This window comes from Thalia democratica, chromosome 8, assembly GCF_965202585.1.
Source record: "Thalia democratica chromosome 8, ktThaDemo2.hap1.1, whole genome shotgun sequence".
Classification (NCBI taxonomy): domain Eukaryota; kingdom Metazoa; phylum Chordata; class Thaliacea; order Salpida; family Salpidae; genus Thalia; species Thalia democratica.
In genome coordinates, this window is record NC_139172.1 from 38028931 (window position 1) to 38043420 (window position 14490).

Here is a 14490-nt window from a genome sequence, read left to right on the forward strand (position 1 = left end):
CGTGTAACAATAGAGTATTGTTTATATATTTTAGTTAAATAGACAACTTTGTTATTTAGATAAGAATTTTATTTATTATAAAACTCATTTTATTTATTAAAGAAGTGTTACAGTACATTTTTAAATGTTTTTATAATATTTAAGACAATTTTTTAATTCTATATTAAAATGGACAAAAGCTTGAACTTACAAAGAAATTCAGAAAGTCTGGAAAAAAAGTTTAAAAACATTTAGCAACCCCTATTATTGTTTCCTAGTTTTGTAAATTTCAATCCATTGTTAGTTGCAAAACAAATTTCATTCAAATATAATTGAAGTAAAACAAGTTTACATGTAATTGTAGATAAAGTAAATGGTCTATTTGTGCAACAAAAAATATACAAAAAATTTAACTTTAAAAAAGTAATGATGTAATCAAAACCTTATTTAGAAAACCACTATTTTTATTCATTACACAGGTTTTATAACAACTTTAGAATACTTATTGATATCTTCTAATAGTATTAGAGATTGAGCTCAAAGAAAAAAAAAACACTGTATTCTAAGAATTTTATTTGTAAAATGATTATATAATTGATAACATTCTATAAGGAACTTCATACTAACTTACAGTATACTTAGTTAGACTACTGTTTTATCTTAAATAGATTTGCTAAATTGTTCACAAGTAAAATATGTTACACTGATATTTTTATGAGTTATATTGTATAAACTATTTTTAAACTAAATAAACATCAGATATATAAACAACTTGTCTTTTTCTTCACATTGAAACGTTAAGAATAGCATCTGAGTATTTTTTATATATTTTAGTTAAATATACAATTTTGTTTTTTAGATAAAAATTTGTTTGTTATAAAACTCATATTATTTAGTAAAGAAGTGATACAGTATATTTTTAATGTTATTATAATGTTTAAGAGTTTTTTTCAATTCCATATTTAAAATGGATATAACGCTTGAACTTCCAAAGAAATTCATAAATCATAATTTAAATAAAAAAGTATTTTGATATTTAATCAATCATAAAATCAATTGATATTCTATGAGATATTAATTATTATTCTGCAAATCATCAATATTAATTTTTATTTGAGTGAAACAATTTTTTATCAATAAATTCACTAATCAATAAACTTGGTACTACATCTGTTATAAATAAATGGAAAATTAAGTAAACATCAGAAAATATCAAACGACTTGTTCTTTACAGAATTTTTTCTAAAACAAAATGTCAGACGAACGCAGCAAGTCCATATTCGACAAAATATACTCCACCTTGGTCCATCCAGCCAACAGGAACCCGTTGATATACAGCAGCGTTGCCGGCACCGCCACCTTCGCCCTGACCTTCCTCACCCGCGGCAAGTTGGCCGCTTCGTACGTGGCCGCCGTGTGCTCCTACGCCGCGGTGTTCAAGGGAACAGAGGTTTACGAGCGACACAGGGCGGTATTGGATGCGTTGGACAGGGAACAGTTCAGGGACTTTTCCCAGTTTGAGATGATCACCAGGGGAACTGACATTGATGAGAAACTGTACGAGAAGCCAATAAACTACGGAAGGAGATTTTAAATAAACTTGCTTGCTGATAATGTTTTTGAGTATATATTTTGAATAAAAGACCCAATAAAGTAATTGCTTTTGGAAATTTGATAAAATATGAATATTATGAATATGTTGGCATTAGATCAATTAGAATAATTATCTGTTAGAATAATATAGTTATGGTAATTTTAGTCAAGATAATGTAATCTTTACTGTTCAGTTGTTGAACCTGAATTGTTATTTTTTATTTTGGCATGACTTTATTTGTTGTACAAAATATTCATTAAATTATTTAACTAAGTTTTTTTTTTTAATTTGATATTTATGATTGATCTTTTTATTTTACTTATTAAATAATATGATACTTAACGTAGATTGTTTACTTTCTTTATAAAATCTCATTTGAATTAATGCTGAGTTCTTTAGTTTAAACAATTTTATTAAAAAAAGTAAATTAAAATATTTTGGCTTGTTTTTTTTTTAAACCTAAGCTTTTTTATTTTTTGAATGTCGTGTTGTTTCTTTTTTTTTAAATTTAGTGTTAAATAGTTTGTAATAGATTAAAATAGAACTTTTAAGCTTAAAGTCTAAAAAGTATGTTTGCTGTTTTATAAATTTATTTATCTTACTTTGTTTTCCTTAGTATTAAACATTGAAAACTTTAAGTAAACATAATGATTCATCAGTAAAGTTGTAACTAAAAAAAATAATATAACAGTTTGAATAAAAGCTTAATTTACTTTATACTTAGAGACAAATTATATTAGAAAAAGATAAATATGGAAGATGCAATTAGTAAAGTTGTTAAAAAAGTAAGTTTTAAGTAGCATTTATGTTCATCTAATACTATAAATATTTAATACGTTTTTTTAAAGTGTGTTATTCTAGTTTTCTTAGCTCCTTTCAAAACATAAAAAGTCAAAGTTGTTATGTTTTTCGTTGTTTCAAGCGCTAATGGGAATTGAGAATTTTTAATTGTCTTTAAACTTTTGATCTTTTTTGGATTATGCTTTCCCTTTTATAATCAATATTTTTTTTTAATACACAGACCATTTTTGGATTGAAATTATTTTGAGTAAAAAAAATACCTTCTTGACATGATACTGTTTGATATATACTTGAGTTTTATCTTCCTAGTTATAATTGCAGTAATGTAACTTTAAGAGCTTTTAAGTAATAAAGTTTCTTATAGCTTTTCAAAAAACTCAGTCATTACTTTTAAGAATCAACAAGTAAATATTTTGTCTTTACGCACAAAAAGAAAAAAAAAAGCTTGTTGATCCGCTTAAAATTTTTTAAAGTATTTAACAATAAGCTCATTGAAAGATTTGTTTAGCTAAACAAAAGTATTAAAATTATCAACACAAAACACTAAAATTTTCAACAGTTTTAACTTCATGGACTTAAGTATTTTTTATTTGCTTGAATTTTAAGATGCTTTTAGATTTAAAAAAATTGTAAAATATATTGTATTTTTTATTCTATAAAGTATGTGAATATATTAACATTTTAACCAGATGGAGGCGGCAGAGAGCAAAGTTGATTCGCTGACTTCGAACTTCAACAGGCAGTTCGACAGCTACACAACTGAAGATGGTCAAGGCGACAAGGTTGACGATGACAAAACCTCGTTTGTTGAGCATTTCAATCAGGTTTGTATGATTTGTACTGGAGAGGTATTAGTTTGATACTTACAAGTATAAGATTTAAATAAGTTTTATACACTATTAAAATTTTTGGTACCACTTTAAACTGAATGAATTTAACTTTATGTTCTAGTACAAACCTTTACAATTTCCTGAAAAAAGTGTTACAGGTATAAAAAATTTAATCGTTTGAAAATAATTTAAGTTTAGTCATACTGTTGAAATTAGTAACAGACTTAAGTTATTTTACATTAAGCAATACTTGTTATAGATATTTACAATTTGAGAAGTGTGGGAATTAGCTAGCAATAGTTTTATTTATGCTTATAAATATAAAAACTTAGAAAAAAATATTAATTACTCTAACAAAAAATCAAAACAAACCTAATGAATTGTAACAAAATACTATTGCAATCCAATTTCAAATTTGTGAAAATAAAGAATTTTTTTAAACCAATTTGTTAGCTTAATATCAACAGATAAAAGAGGAGTTTGCATCGGTGCAGAAGGAGGCGTTGGAGCTTGGCAAGCTTCAGAAGGAAGCGTTGGTGGCATTCCAGCAGAACATGAGCAAAACTGTGCAATCACTACAAGCGCTCACCAATCTCGATGTTTGTTTTCATTTGAAATATATTATAAGCACAGGGTTGCCAAAAAAATTAAAAAACTATAATAACCCTAAAAGATGCTGGAAATTGACAATTTAAGCTATAAAGTCTGGAATTTTAAACAACTTTTACATGTTAAGTGGAGAAATTTAGATTTGACACAAAAAATCTATTACATGAATAAAAAATTTTTGACATCATCAAACAACTTTTTTATTAAATTTTGACACATTTGAATAACTTTACATTATCTTTTCAATGTTTTTTACTATTTAACTTAGTTTTTTACCTTAAACTAAATTTTAAATTAAAATAAACACGACAATGTGTAATTTTAAAAACCTAAAGGAAACTTTAAAAACCTGGAGAAAATTTGCGTAAAACATTTGGCAACCCTATAACAGGGTTGCCACTCGGTCAGGAAAAGTCAGGAAATCAGGAAAAGTCAGGAAAAATTTTTAAAAATGACAAAAGTCAGGAAAAGTCAGGTAAAAATGGGGGGTTTTAAAAAAAAGTCAGGAAAAATCAGAAAATTTTATAAAATTAAAAAAAAAATCAGATTTTGTCAGTTTAAATTTACAAAATTCCTTGTTTTTCAAAGCCTTCAAATGGTAAAAATTGATTAAAAATCCTTTAAGGTCAGAAAAAAATCCCAAATTTTCCTGGAAGTTAACAAAAATATTTAATTTTTTTTCCAATGCCTTCACCTGGTAGAAATTAGTAAAATATCCTTTATAAAACTGCAAAAATTTTCTATTAACATATTGAACAAGTACCCTACTTGAACAAGCAGGTTTTGTAAGCTTTTTAGTATTGATAATATGTAGCAAGGACACTTCCATAGTGAAACTGTGATATACACACAAAAATTGAAAAAGTTCCTTTTATGTCATTTGTTTATCTAGATACATTTATGCTAGGAAATGCTAAAAAATTGTGTCTTTTTTCAGACAAGCTGTGTTTATAAGGTGATAATACAAGTATTTTGCTGATAGAGCTGTTTATTACAAACATGAATCATACACAGATGGTTCAAGTGATGTACTGGAAGCTTGATAGAATTCAGCAAAAACCTGTTGTTTTAACCTGTATTAAAATTAGATTGAAAGTTTTATATAGTTTTAAGTGTTAGATTATGTATTTTAGAATAAGTTTGATTTAAGAGTATGATTTAGAAAAGTCAGGAAAATTTTGGTAAAAAGTCAGGAAAAAGTCAGGAAATTTTTCTCAGCTTGATCAGTGGCAACCATGCTATTAGCAGTTGCAGTTAATACATGTGTACAGTGTCTACACTCTACAAGAATGCACTAATCTTGATGTTTGTTTTATGTAATATGTATACAAACATGCACACAACAAGCAAATCGTTTAGTCTTTACGCCCCGATTAACCTCAATGTTAAGTTTATATTACAATATATAACAAGTACTTACATGTGTGAAATAAAACTGTACAATCACTACAGGCCCTGACTAACCTTGATATTTTTTTTTATTTGTTATAAGATGTTGTGTAAGTACATTTGCTATGCTAATGAATATTATAAACTTAAAATGTACTTATGTAAAAATATTTTAAAAATCATAAAGTTTAATTAACTATGGTTGAATAATTTTTTTTTTAAATTGTTGTTGTAACATTTGTACCAGGGTTTCCCAAAGTTTTTTTCAAAAGGCCCCCTTTAAAAGAAATTACAAAAGCTATGGCCCCCTCAACCTCAGAATAATATTTAGTGTAAGTTTCAAAACTACTATTAAAAACACCCAAGACATTTTTATGCGCTTGATCATCAAATCCAGGATATCCAGTGTAAGTTTTAAATTATGACCTCATGGTCCCTTTACTGCAATGGCCCCCTATATTTCTGTCATGGCATTCAAGGGGGCCACTTGGCTCTTTTTGGGAAACCCTGATTTGCACAATACACACATCAGTAGTTCTCAAAGTTTTAAAAGCTGTGCGTGCGTAGCGAAAAACTGAAGAAAAAATTCTGTGCAAACTGAACTAGGGGTGGGCACTTTTTTTTTTGGGTGAGCTGCATGGTTTATAAAAAGCTCCTAAAACTGAAAACAACTCTACAAAATTAAAACTGTAATTTTAAATCCTTAAAGAGCATTAATTTTTCCTAAAAACCAGATAAAGAGCAGATTTTAAAATGATTTTTATTAAAATTTTAGAATCTAGATGTTTTTTTTATTAATATATATATAAGCAGTTGCAAGAGTAAATCTGTACGATCATTACATGCAACTACCAATCTCGATGTTTGTTTAATTTGAATATTTGACAAGTAATTCTATCAGGGAAAAAAAGCTGTTCAGTTTCTACAGACACTAACTAATCTTGATTTTTGTTTTTATTAAAATGTATTATAAGTAGTTGCATTAAAGAAATAAAACTCTCCAGTTCTACAGGCAGTATATAATATGATATTTGATGTTGTACTACAAAAATAAAGGTTGAGTACATTTCTTATGAGTAGAAAATATTTTGTTTACTTATGTTCTTATTTCTAAAAATGATAAAATCAAATAAACTGAGATTGGAGAAAAATGACAAAAAAGATAAATTAACTTTGCTTTTTGTTGTTTTAATCTTTTCAAAATATAATTTCAACCTATTGAGATGTTTACTTAAGTTAGTGATTGTAAAAAAATTGAAAGTTGTCCACATCAAATTAGTAGGAAAATGTTCTGTACAAACTAGACTAATGACTCTTTTACTCTTTCTGCTCAAACTAACCTTATTATAAAATAGTTATTTTTGAATCTAAATAATGCATGGAAGTTTATAAAAATAATACAGTTGAAATTAAATTTGCGAAATATTTTAGTATTCAGTGTGTATTTCACGCTATAACTGTATTGCATAGTTAATTAGTTTCAACAATTTTATTTCAAAATGCACACTTTAAACACAACTGTACAGCTATTTACTTATCTATATATATTTTGTTAATTTTTTTCTGACGATATTGAAATTTAACACACACCTTTTGTGAGCGTGTGTGATCTTCGGTTTTTACAACAAATCGTTGTCTTGTAAATTATAATATGTTACTAACTTGTAGTTAGACGTTTTTACAGTTCTAAACTACTAAATTGTGGTTCAAGTATTCTACATCTGTTAATCATGTTCTTGTTTTTGACTATGAGATGTTAAGTTTTGGATGTATTTTGTTGGCTATTTTGTTTGGTTCACAACGGTTTGGTAAAAAAAGTCCCTAGTTTGTCAATTTGGTAATGATAGTATTACAAAAAGGGGGTTTTAAAAAATAGTATTGACCGCTTTTTTACTTTAATTTTTGTTATTTTATAAGTTACTGTCCTTGAGTTAACTAAGCTCATAAAGAACATTTTAATAGTTGTTTGTTTTTTTATGCTTTTTCTTGTTGTGAAGATGGATTTTTTAACTTTTTGAAGCTCATTAAATCCAATAGTGGACCCTGGAAAGGATAAAAAATTTCTATTTCCAATTTTTTCAAACATAAATTTCACATTTCTGTAGGTTGCATAAACAAATCACTTTAAATTTAAACTAAATAGGATAAAATACCAAACATTGCTGTCATACTTCAACATAAGGAACTTTATAGTAACAAGTAAAAGTTAATTCTATTCACCAATTTTAATTCACTTGTTTCAAATGTTGTTTGAAGTGTTGATGCATTGCTAGGTAAGTCTTTACATTGTCAAACTAATTTCCTGTTTGAAAAGTTCAAAGCTGTTTCTGATCCACTGTGGGCAGGGTTGCCACTTTACCTGGAAAAACCTGGAATTTGACAATTTAGGCAAAAATAACCTGGAAAAACCTGGAATTTTGATGAAAAAACCTGGAAAAACCTGGAAGTTTAAATAATTTTAACATTTTCAGTAGTAAAATTTCGATTTGACATAAAAAATCTATCTTATAAATAAATTTTATTTGTCATCATCAAAAAATGTTTGATTAAAAAAACACATTTAAAGTAACTTTACAGTATCTTTTCAATGTTTTTATACTATTAAACACAGTTTCTTATATAGAAATTAGCTTAAAACTAAAAATAGACCCAAAAATGTGTACTTTTAAAAACCTGGAAGAAATTTGGAAAACCTGGAAAAACTTTTGAAAAAACGAGTGGCAACCCTGTGTGGGTAGTTGAATGGAGAATTTTTCAGTTTGTTTTTGATGATTCGACCGGTTATGTGCATAACTGATTACACAGTTTTCAGTTTTGTATGTTCTAGGATATCTCTTTACGTTTTAAGAACCTGATATTCCATTTAGAAATAATTAATTTTTTAATGGTAGAGCTGAACTTTGCTGTTTTTAGTTTCTTAAAATAGTTATATAATATTACTTTCTTAATTAATTTAATAAGGTTTTTAAGTCAATTATTACAAGCATATGATAGATATCCTGTAATATATATTTTTATTATGTTTAAATTGTTTTATACACCTTTAAGGATTTTTAAATCCTCTGTTCTTTATTTAAAGATTGGTACATAAAAATATGGTGGGCAAATTTTTGAACAAAATAGTTAAAATTAATAAAAATTGTATGTATTTTGGCAAGAATTATCAAGTGTAAGGAATTTTGTTGGACAGATTTCTTTTTAAAGGTTGCATGAAAAATTCAAAAAGTAAATATTTAAAAGAAACACATTTTAGTCAAACGCGATATTGTTTCAGCCCACATTTTTAACATCCACCTTTTTAAACAATCGTTTAACTCTTCAGTGTAATCCTTTCAAAAGTGAAAAATCTTACAGCAAAAAAGAAGTTTAAACAACATTGTCTTTTTTAAGAAAAATTAGTACATAATGCTTCAATAAAAAAATTAAATTGTTATTAAACTTATAAAACTATAGTAGCAACCGCTAATTTAAATTAGAAAAAGTTTTTGTGACATTTTAAATATACAAAATTTTATTATGTTCAGCTTCTAAAAGTTTAAATTAAGCTGATAATCATAAAATTGGCTGTTATTTCAAAAAAGGTTTTATTTTAATCAATAATTTTGATTTTAATTGCAGCCCAACAGTGAAAAAGCAAAGGAGATTTTAGAAGAATTGAAAAATCAGAACGAGTTTATGGACTCTGTTACAAACCAATTGTAAAGTTTGTATAAAACATAGTGGATTGTAGATAATATTTATTGTTATCAAGTATGTTTGTACGGTTGTTTTAACTTTTAGCAGTTTAATACAAAGTAACTTATATATAATGAATAACAAAGCTTTGATTTATTTGAACCTGAAATATTTTAAACAGTTTAATATAAATGAGGATATTTAATTGTTGATGCATATACTAAAAAATGATGATTATAAATAAGACTTTTTTTTCTTTAGCATTTTTGTAAACAGCTTAATAATGTCTACAAGTATTTTCAACTTAATTGTAATTCCTGTTGTTTTTAACCTTATTTTCTGATTGAGAATTACATCTAATTGAAATAATACATATTTTTGTTCTCTAAATTTTATATTATACAACGAAAAGCTGCTTTTTTGAAAAATTTTCTGACAATCTTTGTGTACATTCTTATATATTTTTTGTTTACACTTTTTAAACCATACATATAGCATCCAGAACTTCTAATTGTTGAACACTTTTGAAAAAACGCCTAAACAGTTTCATGAAATAAGTACTAAAGTTTCATACAAATTTTAGTTTATGTATAACTGAAGCTTTAATAACAAACACAATTTTTAATTTTGAGTGGTTTTATATTTTGTAATGTATTGAATTAAATATTTTTTTACGTTTTTTGAATGTGTGTAAAACTTTTATTTGATTTTTTTTTGTTTGATACAAGTTTTGAAAGTTGATTTATATTCAAAAGTCAATTTCTAACTCAACTAGTATTAAAAAGTAAGTTTTATGAAATATCGATTACTTATTTGTAGTATGTGGTTTTTTTTTTACAAAGTTACTATTTTAGCACAATAATTTACAAAAAAAAACTTTTGATAGAAACTTGACTGTTACCAGTATATTATTTAAAAACTATTTACACATATAAAGTAACTATATTAGTCTCCGCTAGTTAAGTTTTTTAAATACAGAAATATCAGTTGAGTTAATAAAAGTTTGAACCGTTGTTTTTAAAATGTTTCAGCTTTATATAGAGCATTTTAAATTATCTAATATTTTATTTTAAAGTTAAATAGAAAACACTGTTCAATACTATATTCTAAATATTTGTATATTTTAAACAATCACATATGCAGGGTTGCCACTCGGTCAGGAAAAGTCAGGAAAAATTAAAAAAATGACAAAAGTCAGGAAAATATGGGGGGTTTTGAAAAAAGTCAGGAAAAGTCAGGAAATTTGATAAAATTAAAAAAAAGTCAGATTTTGTCAGTTTAAATTTACAAAATTTCTTGTTTTCCAAAGCCTTCAAATGGTGAAAATTAATTAAAAGTCCTTTAAAGTCAGAAAAAATTTCCAAAATTTTCCTAGAAATTTACAAACATTTTTAATTTTATTTCCGATGCCTTCACCTGGTATAAGTTACTAAAATATCCTTTATAAAACTGCAAAATTTTTCTATTAACATTGAACAATATATTGAATAAGTACCCTACTTGAACAAGCAGATTTTGTAAGCTTTTTAGTACTGATGATCTGTAGCAAGGACACTTCCATAGTGAAATCCTTCATTTTCATAGCTCCGTTGAAGTGTGTTAACTCGTTTAACACAAAGAAACATATGTCAGTGTAATAAAAGAAGGATACTGTATAATTTGTTGTGATTATATTTGTAATAAGGATTGTTTTAATAAATAATTTGATTGAAAATAAGTTTTTTCATCTTTTTGTAAGAATATTAAAACTCGTAAACATTCAGCGCACTATGTAATTTTTATACTACAGTTTGTTTGATTTTTTCATGAATATGTGCATAAACATATTGTATTAAATTATTAGCAGTGTACTTAAACACTACTAAGTATATATGACTGTACTTATGTCTTTAGTTTAAATAACAAAGCTGAACATTTTTACTGTTAATTGTAATACATGAGAGAAATTTTAAGTTATGTCTACTTAGTTATATACTCTAGTCAAACCACTTGAATATTTACTATAAAGATTGCAAAAAAGTATTCAAAAACTAGTATAGCGCAAAAATATCTATATAAAACAACAAAGTGTTATTTATTTTCAAAGTTTCCAAAATATAGTTTGTTCACATTAAACTTTTTATTTAAAAATTATAAATATATTTAAAGACTTTATTTCTAATTTTTTGAGAAATTACACCCTACTAATACAATATCTTAGTTTTCTAATAACTTAAAAAAAACACGTGTAAATACATACTTTGGATGAGTAAGTAGTATTCTAATTTTTAATGCAAACTTTAACTAAATATAAACATAATCAAAAAGTTTCTGTTTATATTAAGTTCAGGAAAAGAAAATATAAACATATGATTGTTATAAAAGGCGCTAAAAACTATTATTATATTCAGATTTACAAACTATTTCTTCGAGTGATTGTAGAAACTTCTACTCACAAAAGTTTTCTAAATTAAAAAGATAGTTAATTCTAAGTTTTAACTTGTTGCAAACAACAAAAGAATAAGTGGGGAAACAAGTATTACAGTCATTTGAAAAAACTTTACGTTCAATAACTATTATATGCATGATGTACAAGTCTGGCTTTTGTTAATTAAGTTGGCTGTTAATATGAAGTTTTTATATATTGAAAACATAAAAAAGTTGTATCTAACACTTTGCTAATTTCATTACTTAAAACTTACAATTTGCCTTTTTTCACATATCTTTATTTCTCGTAGAAAACCACTGTTGTTTTAGAATGAAAATTGTATCAAGTAGTATATAATGTGTTATTATTAGATTTAAAAAAATCGTACTTTGTTCTTTGTAAAGAAGAAGTAGGCAAACATAAAAGAAAAATGCGATGTTATTGTTTTTAATAACAATAGTAAAAAATTAATGTTTTAGTTTAAGAAACTTCGACCAAAAGTGTAATTAAAAAATTAAATATAAAATTTTAGCTTCGTTTGAAAAATTGCTTAAAACTTTAATAAACTAAACGTAAAAATCTAACGCTAAAACCCTTAAATAACCCTAAAAACATGTGTATTATGTTTTTAGCTTATTGTAAACAAATTATACACATGTTTTCATATTTTTTCAATTTCAATTTTATTTATCAAATATCTAACATTTTTATCATGTATTCGATATAATACGATAGTTTTTTAACGAACTACTAAAATAAAAAACATTAAAATATTAAACTAATAGTTTTAAAAAACATCACTGTAAAAAAACTTATCAATGTTTATAATTCTATTAACTTATTTCCAATGGAATTTTTAATATAAATACTACGCTTTCTTGAAGTTTCTAGCACAGTTTTGTTTATTTTGCTTTAGAATAAAAAGCTTGAGATAAAATTATTCTCTAGCATGCTTAAGTGTGTAAAACTTATAAATTGTATACTAATTAGTAATTTAGTAATTTTATCGATAGTAAAAAAAACTAGTGCACTAAACAGGCTATCAAAAACTTAGTGTTTTTTATATAATATAAATCTTGTTCTTTCTCTAGACATCACTTTCTAAAGATTTTTTTTGTGAAAAAGTATAGCATTAGTCTAGATCTAAGAAATTAATCAAGACTTCTAGTCTTGATAGAATTTAAATAATTTCAAGATAATAAAAAATACTAAATACATAAAAAAGACTTAAGCACAAGTTTTAAAACTAATTTTTGTAATAAGTAATCTATAAACTTTGCTGCATGTAACTTTAAACTCTGAACAACATTACTTATCAGCGTATGTTATTCAGGGTAGCCAAAAATTAAATTTTTTCGAAGCAGTTATATTTCTACAGTTAGTCTTTCTCTATTTTTGAGTAATTAAAAAAGTTTTTCATTAGCTGTTTTGTTTTATAGCTAACAAATTTAGTTGTATTTTAAGACATAAAATAAATTATGTATAAACAAATGCTTATAACTATGTGGTCAAATTAAACTGCTAAATTTTTTTTTATCAAACAATTTTGAAGTAAACTAATTTAAATGTAGTCTTAAACAACAGTAGTCATTTTTAATATTGAAACATTAGCAAAAACGAAAACTTGCAATAATAAATATAGTACTGTTTTCAGGATAGGTTTAAAAAATCCAGTTGTTAAAATGGACGCTCTTCTCAGATGGTTCTTCATATCCTCTCTGATCCTCGCCATCGCTTACTCACTCTACTGGATAGTTTTTGTAGTCAGGATTCTGATCGTCGCAGCAGTCATACGTTTAAGCTTATTCGGTCTGCAAGCTGAAAGCAGGATTGTGAAGATGGTTTACACCTGTTTGATCCTGATTCTGACCTTTGTCTTGGAACACCTAGAACTCTATTAAGTACACAGTAAAGCTTTAGTAAGACGGATGAAAGGGTTGAAATATTCTTTAGACACATGTTGTTTGAGAAGTTATGTTTCATTTATATCAATTTGATATAAATATTTTTTGTCGATAATTGATTCATACATGTTTTGTATATAAGTTACTGCAATTTCATCTAATAAACCAAAAGTTAACAAGAATGTTTTTTATATTTTGCAATGTATTGCTGTGTTTATAGAGAAACACTTATTAATAGTTAAATAATAAATGAAAATACCCTTGACAAACATTTTCAAACTTGTATGTGTAAAAGCTCCTAAATACACTTGATATTCCTGAACTACAAAAAAATATTATAAAAAAGCATTTTCTTAATAAAATGTAATTGATTCAACGCATTGTTTTCTTAATTTCGAAAGTAAACAACTATGATATTAAGTTTTGTATTGTATTTTTGGTAAAACGCTTAACTTTGTTAAAATTAAAGCCGTGAAAATTAGCATTATTTAACAGTTATAGTTTGTTTGCTCATAGTTTTTTTTAAGGTTTTTTTGTACTAAGTAAATATTTTGAAAAAAAAATTTCTTATAAATTATTCGCTCGTAATCAATAAATTACAAAAAAAACAGAGTTGAGCTTTAAACTGTTCTATTTTAATGGATTATAAAATGAATTATATAAAGTTTTAGTTTAAGCTTACAAAAAACATACTACCGAGTAAAAAGTTTTTTCAATAATAGTATGGCTTTATACAAAGTTTATGAAAACAATACGGCGTTTGGCAGTACAATTGTTTTCAGTACTCCATAGTTTTATCAGTATTTGTTGTTAAGATGGGATTAACATTGTAGTAAAATATGAAAATGATATATAGTTTTCATGATTCATGTTTTTATATGAAAATATTAACAAATTTTATACTTCTAAAACTACTTCTTCTATATTTTTGCTTGCAGTTGTTATATAAGAAAATCTAATCTATCTAAGCGATCAGCTTTTTAGTTAGTTTTTTGTAACATACTTAATTAAATTTTTTTGAGTCGTTTAGGAGCTAACGAAAATATTTTATTCTTTATACTGAAATAACGGTTTTAAATACTTTTATACAAAGTTAAAATTCACAGCACCTTTTTGTTAATTTCTGACTTCAAAAGTCAAACTGGATTATTTTAAAAAGAAGTATTGTATAGAATAAAGAGAAACTTAAAGTACTAATTGAGTAAGTTAAAAAAGTAAGAAAATTTTATTTTTTAAGTTTTAATTATTTCTTAAGTCTATATGTTTTTAGTTTCTGGATATTTTATTTTAGATATCTTTTAG

The 14490-nt window shown here is 25.5% G+C and overlaps 1 protein-coding gene across 1 annotated transcript; it reads left to right on the plus strand.

Moving 5' to 3' along the window:
* Positions 1-2270: 2270 nt before the first annotated feature.
* On the plus strand, positions 2271-9717 carry LOC145842691 (uncharacterized). The gene is made up of 4 exons (XM_082950168.1): positions 2271-2358; positions 3064-3198; positions 3672-3803; positions 8821-9717. Exons 1-4 carry the CDS (start codon positions 2326-2328, stop codon positions 8902-8904), a joined length of 384 nt encoding a protein of 127 aa, XP_082806294.1. The 5' UTR covers positions 2271-2325; the 3' UTR covers positions 8905-9717.
* Positions 9718-14490: the final 4773 nt, after the last annotated feature.

Excerpts from the sequence above, each read along its gene's own strand:
- LOC145842691 (XM_082950168.1), top strand. The coding sequence starts at position 2,326 with ATGGAAGATGCAATTAGTAAAGTTGTTAAAAAA. Across the intron at positions 2,359-3,063 it reads TTAGTAAAGTTGTTAAAAAA|ATGGAGGCGGCAGAGAGCAA; the intron begins GTAAGTTTTAAG and ends CATTTTAACCAG. Across the intron at positions 3,199-3,671 it reads TTGTTGAGCATTTCAATCAG|ATAAAAGAGGAGTTTGCATC; the intron begins GTTTGTATGATT and ends TAATATCAACAG.